This window comes from Carassius gibelio, chromosome A5 (genome assembly GCF_023724105.1).
Source record: "Carassius gibelio isolate Cgi1373 ecotype wild population from Czech Republic chromosome A5, carGib1.2-hapl.c, whole genome shotgun sequence".
In the NCBI taxonomy this organism is placed as follows: Eukaryota; Metazoa; Chordata; class Actinopteri; order Cypriniformes; family Cyprinidae; genus Carassius; species Carassius gibelio.
The window spans coordinates 21,511,076-21,525,602 of record NC_068375.1 but is presented as its reverse complement, the minus strand read 5'-3'; the positions used below and the strand labels follow the sequence as shown (position 1 = coordinate 21,525,602).

General features: G+C 35.9%; 1 protein-coding gene across 2 annotated transcripts; it reads right to left on the bottom strand.

The window, feature by feature from the left end:
• Positions 1-9,098: 9,098 nt before the first annotated feature.
• LOC128002671 (insulin gene enhancer protein isl-1-like) lies at positions 9,099-14,271 on the bottom strand. 2 transcript variants are annotated; one of them, XM_052592463.1, is made up of 6 exons: positions 14,017-14,271; positions 13,224-13,413; positions 12,342-12,601; positions 10,723-11,006; positions 10,217-10,384; positions 9,099-10,086 (listed from the first exon to the last, which is right to left on the bottom strand). In XM_052592463.1, exons 1-6 carry the CDS (start codon positions 14,042-14,044, stop codon positions 9,970-9,972), a joined length of 1,047 nt encoding a protein of 348 aa, XP_052448423.1. In that variant the 5' UTR covers positions 14,045-14,271; the 3' UTR covers positions 9,099-9,969. The 2 variants fall into 2 exon arrangements, with proteins under 2 accessions (XP_052448423.1, XP_052448422.1); XM_052592462.1 differs by having other exon boundaries at positions 10,723-11,009; positions 14,017-14,269.
• Positions 14,272-14,527: the final 256 nt, after the last annotated feature.

Here is a 14,527-nt window from a genome sequence, read left to right as displayed (position 1 = left end):
ATGTTGAATAGCAAGTAGCAACATATATGTTGTTTATATATATATATATATATATATATATATATATATATATATATATATATATATATATATATATATATATATATATATATATATATATATATATATATATAATTTATTATTATCATTTTTTTTTGGTTTACTTAAATTCAGATGTTGCAAACAAATACCTCTGAACAAACATGTCTGAGTAATTCAGAGTGTTTTGACAGCAACTCTGACCGAAAACTCGCTGATTGCATGTGACAAACATCAATGTTCCCTAGAGTTCTACAAGCAGGAGAGCACAGAGACCAAGTGTGTTTTTCTATTGTTGTATGAGAGCAGCCATGATAGTCATAAACAAATCAAAAACAAATGTGTGGTTAAGGTGGCAAATTGTTTTGTGTGTGCGGTATTTGTATATATGAAGTTGTACTGTTCAGAAGAAGATTTTGCACTCTAAACATGCATTTTTAACAACGAATCTACTCCCACCCCCCAACCCTTACTTAAGGCTAAAATACACTACATGGCGTAAAATTGGAACAGTTTTTAAAACACTAGGCATCATACACTTGCCAAATGTTGTTCCTAATAGAGCAAACTCACACAAAAATATGTGTGTTGTTGCTTGGAGACACATTACAAACCATTTTTATTCTGAAATCAGCCCAACATATCAAGCTTATTTCATATCCCCCATCTAGATGGATTCATAGTCTGAAGCTAAAATATCAAAGTCTTTGCCCATCATACAAATAACCATTTTATGTGAAATCTGTAAAATTTTGACTACTCAAATTTTGCAGACTGGCTATGACTTTCAGCAGATAAAAAACTGGGGCAAAAATATGAACAAAAGTATAATAGTGTATTGCAGCCTTTTGAATGGTCAGGCTATGTATTGCTAGAAGCCCTTCATTTCAAGAGAATTATCCAAACCTTTCACAACTCTTTTTTATTTATTTTTTTGTCGAATCATGGAAATATACTACTCCCCAGGAGCTAGATTATAAAATGTGGGCTTAATCTTTTTTAGTCCTCTAACAAGGAACTGAACTGCTCAGTTCCCTAAGCAGGGCTTCTGGAGTGCAATGGTGTAATGATTCAGAGGCAATGTGCAGCTGAAGGGGTGTAGGTTAAAAGGAGGTGCCTTACGGTTCGGTCGAAATGGTCCATATGTAAAGCTGTTTGCGATGTTAAGTTGCCCTTTGTGTGGGCGTCTGCAAAGCAAATAAATAACGTCCCATTATTTGCAGCATAGCAACACGTCGTGCGCGGAATGTGCAGGTGAATCATTTGCATTCTAGATGCCCGTCCGACGTAGTCGTTAATCTATTTCATGTGCACTTGTAAAAGTGCCAGTGTGATGGAGTCAAGGCAAAGCGGCTTATTGGTGGACAGGTTAAATACTAGGACACCCATGACATGCCTGCTTTCCCACACAGGACCTTGAACCAGGCCTTCTTGCAGATTCCCCACATAATTATTTGGTAGCACATAATTATGTCACAGGAAAAGCGGTTTGTCCCATTAGTGCCTTAATTAGTCGTGGCATCTCTGTTTAGATGTCTGGAATGAGTAGCTCTAAATTAGTTAGTTTCACCCGCGATGGTTTGAGTTTACTGATTAAATCAATCCCCGCTGTGTTAACCAAGCAGGTCTGCTATTCATTATGATGGTTGTGTTCACTGGTCACGTCATTTTGTGATTATTATTATTGTTAAACAATGATGCAAATAATGCCTCTTTTCTGTCTTGACACAGAAACCCGTTTCGACACATCCTTTGGTATTGTTTAGCTCTAAATGCTTCTCTTGTTACATTGTTCTTGTTGTCTTACAGAAATATCGATGTGATGATTATTTGGGATAATTTATATGGATCCTCAAGGAAGATGAGGGGTTGTATTCTGTTATCGAGTCACATTTTCTGGATCATTGGACAATTATCCTTCATTGAAAAATCTGTCTCTGCACTTTTGCCTTGTAGCCTAATATTTTCGGTCCTTTTCCCCCAGGGAGATTCAGTAATAGATGCAATATAAACACTCATAATGAGGGGTAGTAGAGGATAGAGACAGCCATGTTAAGTGTGATTGTTCTGCCTGCAATCTCTGAAATAACGCTGGTGTGCGAGACCCCTCACAGTCTGACAGCCTGAGCAGCCTCGTGGAAATATTTCTTTTGATGATAAATTACGACATAGGTCAAATGCCTCCAGAATATTTCACATCTGAACACCATGCTCTTCATGACCTCATACTTCTTATTTTCCCTTCTTATTTAACCCGTATTCATACTTAGTATTCTCTGAAATATATTGGAAAATGTGGTGCTTCAAGTCAGTTTGTAAAAAAAAAAAAAAAGGATTTATAAAATGTTGCAATATTTTTGTAGCTTTCGATTTCATTTTAGTTGAGTTGATATGTGAAGCTCATGGGAATCAGATAAGAAAAATTCCATGTTTAACAGACACAGCTGGAACCAACTATTCATATCTGTGCGTTTGAGAGTTGATAGAAGCTAATAATTAAATTATAATTATAAAATAAAACTTTTAACAAAATCTCAAGTAAATAGTTTGACTAACAAAAAAGTTTTGGAATCCTTGCAATTACTTAATTAGGAGAGACAACAGTTCAACCCATGCATCTCCAAAACAATGCTTAGAATGTTGATAGATATCGACAGGGATAAAATGATTGATTGAATGAAGGATTTTCTCCCAGATGAGAAATGATGCATCAGTGCTCATGAAAACAAAAGGCAGCAAATTATATATGCAGTATTTCGATTAGTTGTCTTAACAGAAAGACAACAATGCTGCTTTTGAAAGGAAGTGAGTCATTAAATATACATATTATGTCTGTATATAAATTATGCTCTCACTGGAAAGACTGTAAGGTTAGAAGAAATGGTTATTTCAGTTTTACAAAGGCACCCTCCAGGCGGCCACACAGATTGCTCCTCCACAAGACGCCGTCGTCCTGAATCATATTCTGATTGCTCTCAAGCAGGTGATACAGGATAGCAATTGACAGAACCGATAGTAAAAGAAGGCATCAGACAGTATGTGAAGAGATAAGACTGACTTTGTGTTTTCAGACATCCTCACCTGTGAGGCCCAGGGGCCCCTCTCTTCTCTTGGGGCCTCCGAAACTGTATAAGCATAATAATCAGACTCAAATTGGCTGTGAGGGGAAAAAGTTAGACTATTGAGCCACAAAGCATCAGTGCATGGCTGTCCCAGTCGACTGCTTCCATGAACAAATGATTAAGGTGTACTCGTTATACATTTTTTATAAGTGCTATCTCTGTTGGATATCAGCCAAGCAGGTCCAAGTAGAATTGGGTCTTTCCATTGCTTTTAAAACAGACGTTATATAGTCGCCTTGTAGGCCTCCAATTACTTGTGATTTAGTTTTTTGTTTTTTTGTTTTCTGAAAAGCCATCCCATTGGATTTCTAAGGAAGCATAGTGTTTTGTCTCCTGTTAAAGAGACTGACACCGGAGCAACGTGACTCTTGTCATTGTGGGCTTTATCGGTGATCTTTCTCTGGATGTGAAGGGCTTTGCCCTGCCACCTGTTCAGGTTTGACTTCTACCAAACTGCATATCAGCATTTCTCATCAAAGACATGAGATTTATAATGATGTGCTATAATTTCACCTATTATGACGAATATGACTTCTATGCAGAATTTAAGTAAAATATCAAGTGGATAGATCTGATAATAGTTGGTTTTTATTATTATTATTTACTTCTTTTTTTTTTTTTTTTTTTACAAATAACTTCCATTTCTCAGCTTCAGATAAATCATAAATATTGTCTTTAAATCTTAAAAACTACATAAAACTCATGTTGCTGTCAGTCAAAAGGGGTGCCAGTACTGACTTAAAGAGATGGTTCGCCCAAAAATGAGAATTCGGTCGTCATTTACTCACCGTCATGTTGGTCCAAACCCGTAGGACTTGCTTTTTTTCTGTGGAACTCAAAAGAAGCTATTTTTGATATTGTTTTGTAACCAAACAACATTGGAGCCCACTGTATAAAAAAAAAAATTCTCAAAATATATGTTATATTTATTTATGTTCCACAGATAAAGTTCAGTTGTACAGTTTTGGAATGACATGAGGAAGATTAAATGATGACAGAATTTTCATTTTTGGGGGAACTTGTAACTTTAATGTTCCAGCATATTAATGAAAAAAATAATTAAATAATTACATTTTAAATGTAAACACAGAATCAGTAATAAAGGTAGTATTTAATGTCATGATTCTACAGCTCTATTCTATCCATTAGTAGCCCACAAAACATACACAGGTCATTTAGTCTGATAACTGATGTAAAGGAGAGTCATGTGTTTTTTTTTTTCCAGCTATTTGATGATTTAGTTGATGCCTAGAGCGGATTTGCGTTGCCTTGGTTTCCAAGATGGTATCATAGGGTGGCTTGTGGGCTATTTAATACATGTCGTAAGCTAACCAGTCACCCACCTCAATCAGCACTTGAGTTGCCATGACAAGAGTTACATGTTAATTTGTATAAGGGTAAGTCTGCGTAATCTCCTTCCTGATAAGAAGTGTATAGTAGTTACTCTACACTGCAGAAAATAATTACGTTAGAATAAAGTAAAATTAAGTGTAAAATGATAACTAGTGTCACATGAAATTGATTTAGCATAATAATGATTTCAGTATATAACTCTTGCTAGGTCATCACTAATGTATCTTACTAATAATATTCATATATATTAATGTAATATACTGTATAAGCTGTAGTAATACATTGCTTTTTAAATTCCACCTTTGACAATAAATTTTATAATTAGTGATAAAATAGTCAACTAACATAAGAACAGCGATGATATTTAGTTTTTTTTTTAACCACTTGTATGACATTATAATTTATTGCTATGCATAAAAAATACCTATCAATAACTGACACACACACACACACACACACACAGACATACATACACAAAATCAGTATTGACATGCTGTGCCAATACAAAACAGAAGAGATTGTATATTTTTTCCAATTTGTGTTAAGATATCATATAATTTTTATTCCGTCTGTGCAAAAATAAACAGTCGGATTCTATCATCATATAACCCGGTAAAAGTTTTTTTTTTTTTTTTTTTTTGTCACACTGTAAACCCAGTATCTGACTTCCCATTAAGGCAAGACAATTACAAGGGTCTTGTAAAGTTGTTTAAGCAGGAACATTAAAAAGCTCAAGGTGTCCTTATAAACTATAGCTGTGGGGCTTGTAGACTTTTGTCTGTGTAGATTAATCATGTGCTCCTTGACCTATGATAGACAAATCTACCTTCCCTAAGTCTTTTATTATTTTAAATAGTCTTAGTAAAAATGCTTCAGGGAACCTGTATTGCTGATACATTGTTTTCATGACATCATTCTTACCTCTGCCTCCAGTACTATTGTAAAAAGCCTAATTGCTAGTGTGTTTCATATGCCTATATAATGTTTGATATATCATGAGCAGATGTGGGAAGTGGGAGAGAGTCGGAGAAGTGTTATGTATATTTGAGTAAAAACTAACATTTCAGACCTGAATTAATGATATTTGTTTACATTACATTACATTACATTTTACAAAAGTTATGCATGTGTGTTGGTGCAAAATAGCTATTATATCTGTTATATTATAGGAGAAAAGAAAAGGAGGAAAACATCTGTTTTATTCAGCAAAAATATAAAAGTGATTGCGTTCAGTTTATAAAAATCATTAAAGATTTCACAACAAAAAAGAAACGTGTACCAATACCTGAAGAAGGATGTTTTTAGAATTATACTGAAAGATCTTTTACTTGCTAAATACCATTATATAGCAGAAGGAATGTAGCAGAAGTTCTGATCATGTTGCTAATTTAGAGGCCTTAGAATTTTGCTTCGAAAATATGGTACAGTAGACTTAGGGTTAAGGGTTTATAGGGTTAAGGCTTCCCTAAATAATTTAGTTCATATTGACAGGTGGCTTCCTATATTGAATGCTCAGAAATTTATACTTTATTAATCAGAAATATTTTGATGTTACCAAATACCCTGCATGAACAATGCACCACACTTGGCCTGAAAGCTTTTTTTCACCCACAAGTCCCCTTCTCAGTATGCCAATGTCATTTTATGCCATCATACTCCCAATGAGGCTGTTTTGACCACTTTGGCCCCTGGAAAAGAACGAGGGGGCTGCTGTGAAGAGAGACAGGCTTTTCTGGAGCTGAGATGTTGGAGTGTGCTCTTTTCAGCCTTGAGTGTGATTCCCCCGTGGATCCGTAAGACTTAACTCACAGCAAGGCGTAGCTCTTAGCATTCTTTTTTAACACACGCTATGCTGACAACTAACACTTGGAGTGTCCTCTTCATCGACACATTCCAGAGAGGATCAGGCTTGACCAGCACCACTCTCTCTAGATCTGCTGACAGATCCTGAAAGTCTCCAGAAGAGCCGATGCTGAAAATGACAGCTTTATTCAAACATTCTGTTCATCCAACTTAGCTCACCCAAAAATTCTGTCATTATTCTTTCACCCTTATATTGTTCCAAAACTGTATTGACTAACTTGTCCTTAATCTATGAAACATAGAGAGAGAGAGAGAGAGAGAGAGAGAGAGAGAGAGTCTTATTGTTTTTTTTGTTTGTTTGTTGTTGTTGTTTTTTTACTGTCCATACAGTGGAAGTCAGTGGTAACCAAAATGGTGTGATTGTCAACATTCTTCAAAATATCTTGTACAGATGTTTGTACAGGTTCGGAACAACAGGGTCATTAAATGATGGCAGAATTAGCATTTTTGGGTGGACTATCACTTTAAGCACAAACTCAGTTGCTGTCTAAAGCAAGTCTGTGGTGCAGCTCTTGGAAAGATTGGTCAACAGTTCATTCACTTTATAAATCTGTTGTTTCAGGTTAGGAATATTGATTCATAAATGTTATAATCTCTGAAACATTTCTAATATGGAACTGTAAACGTTTAAAGTACTATTGCCAAGTAGCATATCTTACTTAATAAACACGTAAGAAAGAGAAATTTAGGGATAAGGATAGTTTACCCAAATTCTGAATTCTGTCATCATTTACATGACTCTGTAAAACAAAAAAGAAGGTTTTTTTAATGAATGTCAGTTTTGTTATACCCATGTTCTTCAAAATATCTTCCTTTTTCGTAAAAATGAAAGAAAGTAATACAGGTTTGGAATGACATGAAGGTGAGTAAATTAATGTTCCTTTTCTGTTCTCTTCAATGTTACATGTAAGACTTGTTCTTCTAAATATACAGTAACATTCTCACTAAATTACAGATGCACAGTAAATTTCCGTCAACCATCTGCCATTGGTTGCCACTGCTGAACAATTGTGGATTGAGCTCACCAGCTTCCCTGGTGTTGTGACTCTGTGGTCAGGCTTTGGACCTTGGGGAGGGATTGCTTGCCCAGTTCACAATGCAATCGGGTCTCATCCAGGAGACTGTGATTGTTCCATGGAGCCTCTTCCAGGTACAGTGCTGCTTTTGTTCTGGTAAGTCAGCAAGCTGAATGCAGTCCGGGAGGCTCGACCAACTTTGGGAACTATTCTATCAGGTTTTGTACTACACAGCGCCCTTCTTTTGGTTGTTGGGGACTAGAGAAAAGAGCTGACATTTTAAACAGGGGATCCCTACTTCATAGAAGTTGATGCCACTCAATGCGTTGCTCAACAAATGACCTTAACAGTGACACGTTACAAATTTGGAGTCTTTTATGTTTTGTTTTTGCTAAATATAAATTTTTTCATATTTGCTTGCAAGTGTTGTTCTTCAGTCATGGTGAAATTCACAGCAAATGTCAAAGAATCCAAATGTGCCACAGTTATATATATATATATATATATACGTATATATATATATATATATATATATATATATATATATATATATATATATATATATATATATATATATATATATATATATATATATATATATATATATATATATATATATATATATAAAACAAAAAAAAATTACAAATAAAAAAAAGCTTTTTTAATAGCAGTTAATTAGCCAATTAAAATGGCTATATAACACATTTTAAATTTAGTAGTTGACAAAATTCTTGATTTCTGATCTATATGAAGCCTGAATTAAATTTATACATAAATTTTAGTCACTGGAACCCCTAGTACAATAAAAAAAAGTTTGTTTTCTTGCATGGGAAAACCACTTTTGTAAATTGACGTATAATATTAAGAACTATAATTTATCCACTCCTCTTTACTTTGTTTTTACCTTTAAGAAAATCATTTATTTATTTATTTATTTATTGGTAGTAGCAGCATACAATAATCAGAGATTTCTAATTCAAAGGTAATTGTATTGAGAGTAGGTATAATACATTCATGATGAGTATCTAAATGATCTCTATTTGCAGCATCTGTTTGCACAAAGGAGGCATGAAAGCTGAGAAGAATAATGCCCATAGTGATCAGTCATATAAAGAGGAATAGTCAAGGTCATTGTACCAGCACCTGACATGATATTCTGAAAGTCTGGAGAGTTTGATATTAAGGTTAAATTAGGTTTCTTAACTGTTTGTAGCAAGCTCACTGCAGGTCAAATGCATATGTAAGTCATTTTAAAATTCTTGATTGTATCCTCTTTCTCAACCACACAGTGGTCTTTGAATATATAGTATTAAGACTTTCGTAGTATATAGAAAGTAAATATGTTAATGACGGAATTGTCATTTTTGGGTGGCTGTCCCTTTAAGGAGGCTTTGGCCTGCAGTCAGTGCCATTAACCGCATTACGTGATCAAACTGATTTGTTCTCTCTTGCCTAATCTTCTTCTGTTTGTGTAATATTTTATAACGACCAAAACTCAAATTGCAATGCGAGAAACATATAGGCTACAAAAATGGTCACATTTGAGAAAGCCCCACGTGTGCTACCGTTTACTTACAGTACACGTCAAATTTTGATTGATCAAATATTCCTGAAGATAACTCTACATATGGCGTTGTTCTCACCTCAGTCTTTAATCAAACGACAGGACACGTCGAGTGTGATAGATCATTCGGAGTCGATAGTGTTCTTTTTCTCCTTTTTACTTCTTCAGCAAGTAAAAGTACACAAAAGTGGCATGTCTTTCGACAATAAATAATAAAATATTTTGTAATACAGGAACAAAACGACACCTCCAGAGCTAATCAGTCATATTAACTTAACTTAAACCTATACACATCTTTGGGAAAGAAAAAAATTATTGGACGGACACAAACACATGAAATTCCCACAAAGCTTGTGGCAAAATAGAGGTATACCTTGTTGCAATGCTTTAGTAATTGGGCTCGATGTTTGAAAAGAGACCATATGACAAAACTGTAATCGCAGTAGACCTCGGCTGCCATACCCTCTTTTTCTGAACTAGTCCATGTCGATCTTTTCATAGAAACAGAACAAACAGTCATGGTTTCATAGGCTACTCACGTTGGTCACAAACGTATGTATATTCGATTTAGTTCTCTTGCGTCTTATATCCGTAAAGGTCCAATGATTTGTCGTTAAAAGTGAAAAAAAATGGAGGGGTATTTGGCAAAAGTGTAGCCGGCCAGGTCCACTCGGCCGCGGAGCACTGCAGTCATCATGTCAGGGTCGGTGAGTGAATAAGTGCGCCGGCTGGGTCACTCTCGCTGGAGTTTGTAACTTTAAATGGTCTTTTCAACACTCGTTGGACTTGCTCGGTTGGAGCGTGTTTTAAATCCCATGATTGTCATCACAGTGTATAAATACAACCAAGAGTTGTTTCGATATAGAGGCCTCGTGCAGTTAGATGATGAGTTTTTATTCAGGAGCGGCCCTGAATGAAATAGGGGTGGAAGAAACTTCACGAGCCTCTCTCTGAGATTGGTTCCCGGGCACGTCCTTCTCCAAAGTTCTGGTGCAGGAGATAATCCACTCGCCTAGGCCTCTATAGGACTCGCTACCATGCTGTTTGGTGTATCAGGCAGTTGCGAGGACATTGAGGCGACCTCGCTCCCCGTGGAGTTCGAGCCTGGCCCTCCTTCGGAAAAATTCACCTAAAACATGCAAAATGTATGTTGTTACTATTTTTTTTTTCATTATTAATCAATAATAGTAGGCTATTAGCGGTGTTTTTAATGCTGTTACTGGTATTATGTCTTTATACACACAGTTTTGCGCACTCACCAGTTGCTGGAAAGCAGGCTGGTCGATGTCACTCTGCAGTGCGAAGTCACTCAGGACTTTCCAAGGCGGTTGGTAACTCTGCACCTCCACTTGGTTTGCCTGCAAACCACCGTCGTGTCTCTCTGGACTGGTCGCCACCATTGGAGTCCCCGTCATCCCCTGGATGTTCTGCAGATGACCACGAATAATGTATTTGCAGTCAAAAATAGAGTCTTAGAGGAGGCATTACAGAAACTGCCCATCTCAGGTCTAACGGACCAAGAATTTGGATGTTCTAAATGAGACCATAACTGGAATCCCCATGGTTATTTTAAGATAAGATAATATTTTTTTTAAGCTCTGAATAGTCTATACATAGCTACTTAATATTTAGAAAGTGCATTAAGATATTGGAAACGCATTTTATAGTAACCCAACAAAGTGCAGTGAAACGCGTAAAGTTTATGACTATGCAATATGGAGTTGAATATTTTTTGGTTCATCGACGGAAGCGCCAGTCGTCTTACCGTTTTGTCGTTGGGTTGCTGCTGCTGGAGTTGTTTCATCAGTATGCTCCTCTTTTTGTCCTTGCAGCGCTTGTTTTGAAACCAAACCCTGATGACTCTCGGACTGAGCCCCGTCATCTCAACGAGCTGCTCTTTCATGAGGGCGTCAGGTCGAGGGTTGGCATTGTAACAAGTCCTCAAGGTATGGAGCTGTTTTTCGTTGAGGACTGTCCGGACGCGGGTTGTTTTCTCAGGTTGCTTGTGCACATGAGGTCGAAGCGCAGGCTGGCGTGCTGAAATGGGCTCTGCTGCAAGAAAAAAAAAATGCAAAGAAATCTTATACAATGTCCTGAATGCATGAATAGCCTATGTCCAGAGATTAAACTGTCACGTAATTTAAATGGATAAGTCGGAGGACCCACCTAAGGTGGAGGTACTTAATACTAAATAATATTAAAATATAATAATAGCAGCAATCATAAATAATATATATATAAATAATCACTCATACGAACGGAGAGTTAAAATCCGGGGTCGAGAAGAAATCTCAAAATAAGTGTAAAAATATAGGGCTATTTTTAGACATTTCTTTCCATGGAAATCTGCTCCCTCACAGGTGAATTTTTTAATTCTGTATTATGGCGATGCGAATATTCTTTTAATAAACTTGAAATCCAGCCATGGTTGCAATCCCTTTTCTGGCAATGATATGTTCCTGCTGGATGCAGTAAATTTGGAGAGAGACTATGACCCAGATAGGTTTACGAAACTTAAGTAAAGCAATCTGTGCATAGCTCTAAATTTTAAATAATTAGGTGCGAGCGGTTTGCTGCCCATGACAATACTTAAAAGCCGCTGTTTATTATTATAAATTGCATTAACAATTTAATTTATAGTGATTTATGTTATTGTGTTTATTATTTTATGAGAAAATTAGATGCCTTAATTTAGTGAATGCAGAATAGTAGTACTGTGGGTGATTTCTAAGTTAAAAACTCTTAAAAACTTTCATCATTATTTTACTTAGAAGGCGTTTAATGTGGTGTAACCTACTCTTTCAACACATGCTTGAATATGACTGTTATGTAATATTGTAATATCAGTTTAATTTAGTCTAATATATATATATATGTTATATATAACAAATATGCCAAATGCTGGTATCGTAATCACGCACTTTTCGTGCATTTTTTTTATTTCTGTAATATATAAACATTTAAGATTAAGTTCAATTTTCTTTGTATTTATTTGTCAAAGGATCCAATTTCTTTCTCAAGTACATGTACAAGCTGACATTGTCGCGTAGTTGGCTTCTCAAAGAATATCTATTTCATGCATGAATAGCTGAATTCAATAACAGATAAACAGGGAAAATAAAACGAGTTATGCTGTTAAAGAACCACAGTTTTATGGATGGCTTGTTATTAACACCATTCACGCCTTGTTATGACACAACATTTATTCGTCATAAGTCTCAAACTCGTAATGTCATCATAAAGCTCTTTTTTAAATCTCGAACACGTGTTAAAAATCTAAATGTTCAGAAGAGCTTTGTGTCTATTGAACTTCCCCAAGACAAAAAATCCCCGAGTCCTTAAGCAAACAACGCTTTGTAAATCGAAGTAGAATGCTATGCCTACCTGCCATTTGTAAAGGTCTCGCCGGATGTAATGGGCTTAACGGGTCACCAGCAACCATTGTTGCCCGCTCCACCACGTCATGGTCGGCCCTGCAGAAGAGCCCGTCTTCCCGCAGAGCGAACTCATCTCCTGGGATGAGCTGCCGACTACAAGCCACACATCTGAAACACTCGATATGATAAACCTTCGAGCGCGCTCTCATCACGAAGTCATTCTTGCTGAAACCAATGTTGCATTTCGCACATTTGATCCCGTATAACCTGAAACACCAAATATAATGTAAATAAATAAAATTTGGCATAGCTAATAATAATAAAAATAATAATAATATTGGTAGGCTAACCGAAATGAAATGCACACAATTGTAAGAATGTTAAAATAAAATATATTTAAAGACAACTATAATAACATTTATTTACAAAATCATTAACCGACTAGTAATTATCCAAATTTGCTCGATTTATTATTATCATTAGCCTATATAACAGCAATAATAATAGGCTAATAATATAATTATAACGAAATTTCTCTTTAACGCATTGTGTTTATTATATTTTTACACCATGATGTTTGTCTCACACAAAAGTGTCCTCTTAAAATAATGCTACATTAGGCTACTGTCAAAAAATATCAATTCAGTATTGCCATGAAATTTGCCTAGGCTAGGCTATGAACAAAGCTCCACAATAATTGTCGAGTAATTGCGCTGCAGACTCATTTAAGACAGGAGATTAGCATATAGGTGCTGTCCTGTACAAAAAAAAAAGGGGAATGAATGAATGACAGCATGCTGCGGTAATGCACCAGTGAATAATGAGAGGTTACTGTCATTCAGTCATCCACACTCGAATACTAAAACATGACCTAACTGATCTGCGTTACCTGATGTAGTCCCGTTTACAGTAAGTTTTTCCGTCTCTCACAAAACACGTACAGGACTCGTCCAGATACTGGTTACATTCTGCACATTTCAAACACGCCGCGTGCCACTCCAGGTCTGGGGACACGCGCAGAATATACTGATCATGGATTTGATTTCCACAGCCGACACACAACGACAGTAGACGCTTTTCTGTTTGAAAGAGAAAGAATAGGAACATTCAAAATATGTAAATATATATTTTTAAATTTAATTATAACAGTAGCTCAAGCCAAATTTCCCAATTTTAGGCCATAAAATACCTGTTATGTAGGATTAAACACACATGAAATGTTTAAAAACAATAATGGATGCGGATGATAACGGTGTAGCCTACTGAAAAAATTCCTGGAATAGAATTAGTATCAATTGCCTAGTTATTATTTTTCATATAGGCTTATAATAATAATAATAATAATAATAATAATAATATTAATAATAATAATAATTATTATTATTATTATTATTATTATTATTATTATTGTTGTTGTTATTATTATTATAATACATTGACAAATATTAAATCGTTACAAATAGGCTCTGTGATTTAAACCGAGGAAGACCGGTATCAGCCCCTATAACAACGAGTGTGACGATCTCTCCGGTATTTTCAGAACTTTTTAACTTTTGCAGAGCGTGATTCAAACTACTGAAATCAAATAAAATGTTCGGCATTCAGGCGTGATTTAACACAAATCGCCAGATTTAGCAGTTAGTGTCATTTGACTCATATAAAGACATTAAAGCATAACTTACTTTTTGGTGGGTCCCCCATGTCTCCCATGTCAATAATGTAAGGCGGTGTTAGATCCACTTTAAAACCGGACAAAATGCCCTTAGTGTCCGTGTTTTGATCTGAGAGGTTGGGAAAGTGGCCGAGGGTTCGAGGTGTTGCAGGACTTCCCGGAATCGAGACGCTTGCGATTAAAGTTAGGGGTGTGTGTTGAGCTCCGGTGCTTGGTCACAGTTGGTCACGGGCCACTCTTGTCCCTATCTCTCTCTCCCTCTCTCAAACTCCGTCGGCTTCAGCTCCTCTCTCTCTCTCTATTGGTCTGACGTAGGACACTCATACGTCACCTTTATGAGAAGCTGATTGGTTATGGAAAGAAGACCAGCTGTTCGGAGCCCAGGCCGTTTAGCCTACTTTTCTTGTTTCATTCATGCATTTTTTTTTTTCTAATTTCTGCAGCTTAGAATTAAATCTATAAATATGTTTATATGTAAATATAATAATAATAATAATAATAATAATAATAATAATAATAAT

Coding starts and splice junctions, on each gene's coding strand:
- LOC128002671 (XM_052592462.1), bottom strand. CDS start 14,044: ATGGGAGACATGGGGGACCCACCAAAAA. Junction 13,414..14,016: donor CATGGGGGACCCACCAAAAA/GTAAGTTATGCT, acceptor TCTTTCAAACAG/AAAAGCGTCTACTGTCGTTG. Junction 12,602..13,223: donor TGTAAACGGGACTACATCAG/GTAACGCAGATC, acceptor TTGGTGTTTCAG/GTTATACGGGATCAAATGTG.